At 47.0% G+C, this 7,966-nt stretch overlaps 1 protein-coding gene across 1 annotated transcript in view; it reads right to left on the reverse strand.

The window, feature by feature from the left end:
* Positions 1-4,670: 4,670 nt before the first annotated feature.
* The window catches only part of COL17A1 (collagen, type XVII, alpha 1), a 34,633-nt gene continuing 31,337 nt past the window's right edge, over positions 4,671-7,966 (reverse strand). Inside the window, exons 49-55 of the mRNA XM_010007896.1 lie at positions 7,441-7,554; positions 7,021-7,173; positions 5,781-6,167; positions 5,455-5,595; positions 5,226-5,288; positions 4,919-4,990; positions 4,671-4,720 (exon numbers count right to left, since the gene is read on the reverse strand). Coding sequence (XP_010006198.1) covers positions 4,671-4,720; positions 4,919-4,990; positions 5,226-5,288; positions 5,455-5,595; positions 5,781-6,167; positions 7,021-7,173; positions 7,441-7,554 — 980 coding nt within the window. The remainder of the gene's footprint in view (positions 4,721-4,918; positions 4,991-5,225; positions 5,289-5,454; positions 5,596-5,780; positions 6,168-7,020; positions 7,174-7,440; positions 7,555-7,966) is intronic.

Genomic DNA, 7,966 nt, shown 5'->3' on the forward strand with positions numbered 1-7,966 from the left:
CAGCAGGAAAATGGACAAGGGCAGAAAGATGTATTGCAGAGCAATATATTGCTTGTCCTCTTCTGTTTACAACTGATTCTCACAAAAACCTGCCTGCAGGCCTGTGGCCTCTGATGGCTTCAGTCTTCACAGTTTGTTCTTCCTGAGCTCTGAAAGTAGATTTGGGTGCCTGTTAAGTCAGATTTCTTGGGATAGGGCCTTATAATTATGAGAGCTGATGGCTCTGGCCACATCTGAAAGGTTGCTTGCTCTCTGCAGGATCTTGTCCTCTGCTAATGCAGCACTGCTGGTACCCAGGGAGGTCTTTGGCTCAACAGACCTCAGGTGCTCTTGCTGCCCCTGTTCTTATAATGAGATTCTGCATCTTGCCTGAAAGGGGTTACAGCTGGGGAGGAAACAGGCTGTATCACAGCCCCTGCATGCCTCAAGGCCTAGGGAAACTTTGCTGTTTACTCTGATGAAGGGGAAATACTCCAGCATTTGTTCTCCTCTTGATTCCCATAAATCAAATTTGTTTCTTTTTCTAAGGATTCTGCTCCCTCTGCTGAATACACAAGAAGCATGTATGGCATGAAAATATATGACATTGAGGTTATTCTTCTGATTGATAAGAGATCCTGATTTAGGTGTCAATAAAGGAAAACCTTTAATTCCATTTACACCTGAATTACAATCCAGGCATGGCAGTTCTGCACTGTCCTGACCAGTGGCATTCACTCAAAGTGGTTTTCCACATCACTTTTAAAATCCTGATACTCATTCTGAGCTGCATCCTTTTTTTCAATGTTTTCAGCTAATATCCTTTTACAATTACATTCATGGATATTTGATATCTAATCAATAGATGGTTTTAAAAAGTTACTCTTCTGTCCCAGAGGAATTTATTATACCTCCATACTACTAAATTATTTACTTAGTAAATAGGAAACTTAGCACCTTAACTAAGACAGAGTGAAGCAAAGCAGTAATGTAATTACTTTCATCACACCACAATGTCTTTTATGACAGCAATATTGCATAGGAAGTTTGAGTTGATTCTCCATGTGAAACTTTATCTGTCTTGCAAGACATGGTACATGAAAATAATAATTCAGGCACTTCAATCCACTTTTAGGTAGCCAGATTTTTCAGAGCTGCTGGGTAGCTACAGCCCATAGGACCTCTGAAGTGCTCATCTTTGCTGGGAACAGACTTAAATGTGCAAATAAGCTCAGTGCTACCTGCTTCCACTGGAGTACTGCTTTTTGATGAATCTGCTATGGGAAAGCTGGGCAAGTTCTTGAGGACAGTGACTGTGGTCATTGGAGGGAAGGTCAGGAAAGAGTGTATTGAGGATTGTCACTATGTAGATAACTTTCTGCTTTTATGTTAGCATTTACAATCCAGTCACTTTACTTCAAACTCTACTTCTGGATCTCAGGTGCTTCCTTGCCTTTATGTGTCCGTGCACATTTCCCATTTCTTGACTAATTTTGTCATCTTCACAGTGAATCTGAAACATTCACAGGCAAGCCAAGGCCAGATGCCCTGTCATTTCTCAGTCTTGCAAAAGATGAGAACAGGTAAAGGGAACGAGAAGACAAACTTCATAGCATTTCTCTCTATTACTTGCAGAGCTTTTAGTTGTCCTTCATCCCCTTTCTCTCACATCAATCCTCATACCCCATTTCTGTAACTACTTCTGTGTGTCTGGCATGAGGGCAGTCAGTGGTGCCAGAGAAGAAGGTGGCTTCTTAAATAAGAACATGCTCAACACCAGCTTATGAATAAGGAAGGGCTCATGTGCTTCTGTGGTAGTGGAAGCAGAAGGGAGTTGCTGAGCCCTAAGATGCTCTAATTTTCAAAAATCTCTTCCACAATTACAAAACAAGGTGGTAAAGCCTCTTTCTTACTGATTCTCAATCCTGGAATGATGGAAAGAACAGAAACTAGAAAGAGACACTGAAATCTGTAATGTTCAACTGTCACACTTCTGTTTTCTGGAAGAAAGCCAAGTGGTTTTCTGTGATAAAACATGCAAATCTGAGGTATCTCCAACCTCATGTTGTCCCAACAGTTTGTTGAATGTTTTGTGTTAACTGCAAACCAGGTTATTTTTGCCTTACAGAAAGCAACCAAAAATCATGAGAGGGATGAATAATTGGCTAAGGGTCTCTGTATGTAAAATTCATGGAAGTGATCTTGCAGTACCAGCCATACAACAGGTTTTGGGTTTTTTTGGTCTTGTTTTTAAAAGTGATTTGATTTCATGGCTTTCTGTAGAATATTGTAATAATTCTGCTGTAAATACAATAAAATCACAGTTTGCTGAGATGGCTTCTGTTTTGTTCATGGAAAATTTCACATGCAATAGAAGTGATCTGTGAGTGGCTGGGACAATTTAGGATTTTTAAAATAACTTGAGTGTAAAAAGTACTTAACATTCTGCAATGTCAGGCCTACTCTCTGGAATTGCCTGGGGTGTGAGAGCAGATTTAACACAAAAACCTAAAAGGATGCTGTTTTCAGTGACTGTCCAGCCCTGACAGTGAGATCTCAGCTTGGGGTTGTAGGATCTCATGTTTCTACCCCCTAGTCCATGGGTCCCTCCTTGTGACAGCCACCCTTCCCACTGGGGCACAGAAAAAGGAACAAGGAGCTGCTGTTCGGCAATGGGCAAGTCCAGCGTGTTTGACTAAGAAACAACCTGCAAGCACATTGTGGCTGTCCTGAGTAGCTCAGGGATGCTTCAGACATGGAAACAGAGCTGTTGTGCTTAAGCTTGACAACAAATGTGTTTAGTAGTTATTGTTTTTGAGAGAATTAAAAGGAAATGTCTCATCTTGGCAGAGCCACGTGGGGAGTGTGAATCACCCGCAAGGAATTGAGCTTTATTGGCAAACACAAGATGCTGTGCTCTGAAAGCTGAGCTGGTTCATACACACCTTTGCTCTAAATTCTCTTCAGCAAGAATATGGGAAGAACATCAAAATCTGACAGAGCCAACACTGGAAATAAAGATAGATGCCAGGTGTTTAAAGCTCAGTTGAAAACAAGCAGTTTAATCAAGTTTTTTTGCTATAAAAATGAGGTGCTGACTTGCTTTGGCCAATAACTGGAACTAAAGTAGCACTTCAGTGTGTGTTCATGTGTAGTGTGTGCTGATGGCTGCAGGAACACAGTAAAGCTGATGTGGTGTCACACAGGTGGTGACCAGGCACTGGGTGAGGGGCTGCACAGCCGCTCACCTGCACTGAAGCCTCTGCCAGGCAACACCTTACAGCTCAACAATCAGCCCCCCAGCCAGGCTTCCCCCCCACCCTCTACCACTAAAATACCTGAACTCTTGAGTGCTATCTCACTGCAAGGATTAAGATGGTGGGTGTGGTACCCTGGGACAATGTGCAGAGGCTCCTGCCAATGTGTCTGGAAACTGCCAACACCTGAGAAGCAGCTCAGCATCTGCTCAGGTCATGCACCAGCAATGCAAAACAGCAGCCACCAAAACCACAAGGTCTGTCTCCATGGTCACAGTGAAGCTGGTACTGACTGCCCACTGTCACACTGATCAGGCAAGCTGGAGGTGAAAAACACACTTTACTTGGGCTGTTCACATTTAAAATAATTTTTTTTCACAATGTTTAAAAGAACAGAAAAAAATACAAAAGATATTTTTTAAAAGATAAACAAATTATATTTAAAAGTGCTTCAGTTCAGTCCCTCTGCATGTCGTGTCTCACTGTGCTGCTATTAACAGGCATCCCAAAGCACACACCAGCTCAGGCTCCCTGCAGAACACTTGCATGTGCTGTAGCCCAGTGTGGCCTGAGCCCCTCTGGGAACAGCTTGTCTAAGGGAATGGGAGTGGGGATAATGGGCAGGGATCACGACAGAACTGCTGAGCTGGGAGGGTATTGCTTCCCAAAGCAAGTCAGGGGCTGGGCTGTGAGTGGGTGCTGACCCCAGGGGTCTGACTGCTCTGCAGTGGGGGCTGAGGGGCAGGCACCAGCACTGGCACCTGCTGGGTGGGGAAGGCAGAGCCTGGCTGTGCCAGCCCAGATCACCTGCTGTGCTGCTGCAGCGGCTGCTGGCAGGGCTGGCCTCACCCAGGTCACTCTGGGGTACCTCAATGCAGTGTGTCCCTGCCTGGAGACCCCCAAGCCACAGTCCCACTCAGCACCACCAGCACCTGTGTCACCAGGTCCTCCCACTTAGGGCTGGCACAAGCACAGCTTGTGGAGAGGAAATCCCAGTGCAGTGAGTCCCACGGTTTCTTACAGACCGTGTTGTCCTGTGGGCTGAATCTGATCTCTGAAAAACCATGCATTTGGTGGGGGAGGGATTGGTTTCTTCCTTTTTGCTAGCTAGTTGCTAAAAACATAGGTCTTTACGTAGCTGGGAGCACAAGAAGCTTGGACTGGGAGAGACAGGACACCCTTGTCAGCCCAAAGACACATAAGCCTGAGAACTTTGGGGAGCTAAGCCAAACATCAGCAACAGGAGAAAATACCCACATTAGGGCCATGCTGGACGCATAGAAGAACCATCCCAAGCTCAGCAGCCATGCTGAACTATCAAGTCTAAGTGGTTTGCTGATGGGCGAGGATGTTTTAGCATTAAGACAATGAAGATTCTGGCTAATTCTCTATGGGCTGCTGGGAATGCTGCCCAGTGCAGAACTAAGCCTTTCCTTAAACCCCAACATTTCTTCTTTTTCTTCTGCCAACATACACTTGTTCACCTGGGGAAAAGAAAATCAAAAGAAGGGTTATTTTAAAAATTCATGTGGGGAAAAAAAAAAGACAAAAGAACCAAAACAAACAAAAAAATTGGGCCATTTGGGTTTTCCAGTGGTTTCCAGAGAAAGAGTGGTGCCTGGAGTATCCTCCGCTCCCTGACAGAAAAACTCTGCTCTCCTGGGGATGGCTGATGTTCATACCTTTCTCTCCTTTCTCTCCCTTTGGTCCCCTGTGCCCTTGGCGTCCTGGTGGGCCCATCGGTCCAGGGTCACCTGAAGGAATGAGAAGACCAAGTTTGCCTTGAGCATGACTGGTCTGCCAACAGGGACAGGCCAGGATAAGGAGGACGAACTCAAGATGATGTTTGGCCTGAGATCTTGAAGATGCCATCTCCACTATGGGGAGGCTGTGACCTTAAGCAGCAGTCCAGGGCTGACTATCTCTGTGGAGACAGTGCTGCTTCCTGGGCATTACAGGGCTTGCAAGGGAAAAGACAGCAAGTCTTACCTTTGGGTCCAGGATAACCCCTCTCTCCCTTTTCACCAGGTGGCCCCTGGATGGTACCGTATGCTGGACAGGGAAGTGAAGGAGAGGATGAATTAATGAGTGGGACAAATCACTTACAAAGGACTCTTAGACTTAGCGAAGCAATGAATCACACTGGTAGGACATTTATGAGACAGTGGAAATATCTCACATGCATAAGCCAGAAACACCAAGTCAACATGTCACTTACTTCTAAAGAAGTCCATGAGATCCTCGGTGACATTGCCATAAGCTGCAAAAACCCTGCTGATGCCAGGGGGACCAGGAGGGCCTGGGGGACCTACTGGTCCCTGTGCAGCATAAGACATCAGGTCCTGGAGAATACCTTGGCCTGAGAAATTAAAGATATAATTTGAAAGGAGCTTTGGGAAAACCGTGAATGGATGCTGAGGAAGGAGGGTGTAAGGGAGGGCAGCAGGAAGGGTGAGGGAAGTGAACAGTATGACACCAGGCATAGAGGGTTAGGAGTTGTGGGCTGAGACGGGGAGGGTCAGGACAAGCAGACACTCCACTCACTCTGCAGGCTCTCTGACACACGAAGTGCCAGCTCGTTGTAATCCAGGGAGCCAGTGAAGGAGTTGCTGTAGGATCTGCTTGAACTTGTTGATCTCCTGTGTGATTCCCCCTCTGCCAGCAGTGCTTCGAAAGACCCCTCACCGCCCAAGGAGGAATCGTAAGAGCCATCCCTGCCCACTGAGGCACTGTAAGATGACATCCTGCTCATGGAGCTGCCATATGAGCTGCCTGTGCCCAGTCCTTCAGCTCCAAGAGATCCTCCATGCAAATGCTCTGAAGTCCGTAACCCTGACCCAGCCACCAAACCACTATCTCCTTTGGGTCCTGGTGGTCCCCGTGGCCCAGGGGGCCCAGGTGGCCCTGAGATGTAGCTTCGAACTTCATCACCTACAAAACACAAGAGGGGGAACTTCAGGGACACTGAGGTACGTGAGCCCCCCAGCTTGGCAGAAGTCCTGTGCTACCACCTAAATGAAGACTGGAGTGTTAAATTCTGTCACACTGAACATGGCAGTAAACCTCCTTCAGTGCCATTTCTCAGGCAGCAGGCACATATGTCAACCTCGATCTCTACAGATGGCATGGCACCCTCCTCCATTCCATCTCTCCTACAATTTTGGGTGTCCAATCTTGGAAAAATACCCAGTGATTTTGCACAAGGGTACACGCCTCTTAGGCCAATTTCAGCACCTCTGTCAAAATGGCTGTCCTGCGCCCAATGTCCTACAAGTGATGGGATGCCCCTGTTTTTGAAAGGCTGCCCTGGACAGCTTGCCAGCATGAGCACTCACAGCAATGAGTGTTTGTTTTTCACAAACAATGTTTTTTATTTTTTCAAAACCAAGTGTTTTTCACAACCAATCACAGGTGACTCAGTGCTGCCTTCCAACCCTGCATCATCCACTGCTCTGTAAGCAGCTGTTTGTCAAAGAAAATGCTTTTCCCAGGTAAAACTCTGCAGGTGACCTTGCTAGGGACCCACTGTTCAGTACAGGCTGATTGTGACTGCCCAGCCCCTGTCCCTTTTGGCTTACAACATGGACTTTTGCTTTGCAGTCAGACTGAGAGGAGACAAGCCCATGGGGTGCAGTGTATTCCTGAATGGACCTGGCTGTAGAGATAAGGTGCTGTTGCAGGCCCTTCAGGGGGGTTCAGGGAAGGCTCCTTCAGAGCCAGCAGCCTACACAAGGCCAAGCATGACTTGGGGTGTGTGCAGGGAGAAAAGATGGTGTCCCCTTACTCTTCAGATACTGGATCAGCTCACTCCTGAACTCGTCACTGTTGGTGATGTCTGCATAGGACAGGAGGCCGGTTCCTGAGAAGCCTGGTGGTCCCGGAGGGCCAGGAGGGCCAGGTGGGCCCTGGACTCCAGAGAGGGAGGAGTATCCCACACCTTGAGAGAGAGAAAAAAATTATTTTCTGACAGTAAGAGGACAAGGAAATCACATGTCTGGGGATCTTGAAAGCCTAAAGGCTCCAATCCCAACTTCCATCCCTTCCCAGCTGGTGTTTAATGAGAGTTTCTGGTTTTTTTAAGTGACCTTGTTCTCCACGGGCAGTCATAGCCCCTGGTAAGCTAAATCTCAGTTTCAGTCCGTTCCCTGAACCTACAAACAGAACCTCCCTGCCAGCTGTGGCAAACAGAACACGAGTGCTTTACTTTGTAGGTAGGCAGAGACATCCTCCAGAGAGCTGCCAGGTGATCCAGGGATTCCTGGAGGTCCTGGAGGTCCTGCAGGACCAGGAGGCCCAACAAGACCACTGAATTCAGAGTCTGTAAGACACAAGGGAAGAAAAGGAGTCACCTAAACCACTGCAACCCCGATGAACCTTCCCTGACAACACAGGACAATAGAGGTAATGCCAGTACAGCCAAGTATAAGCTGCTGTTTTCTGCTCAGCACTTTCCAGTGCTGCCTTCCTGGTGCACCTCACTTCCCTACATGTAGATATCACACCGGGAAGTCAGGAGATCCCAGAAGTCCCTATTTTTTAAATATATTTTTAAAAATATAGGAACACTGATCTGTTCACAGACCCTCAGGTGCTGGCAGAGCCCAGGAGGCCTGACATTTGGCAAAGACAGAGGGACCATCAGAGTTTCATAGAAGGCTATATGTGGTGATGGGCAAAAGGGCAATTCTGTGACTAAGCCTGTAAAAAAAAATCCTGGGGATGTGTAGGGA

The sequence above is a fragment of the Chaetura pelagica genome, unplaced genomic scaffold (assembly GCF_000747805.2).
Source record: "Chaetura pelagica isolate M959 unplaced genomic scaffold, ChaPel_1.0 scaffold531, whole genome shotgun sequence".
In the NCBI taxonomy this organism is placed as follows: domain Eukaryota; kingdom Metazoa; phylum Chordata; class Aves; order Apodiformes; family Apodidae; genus Chaetura; species Chaetura pelagica.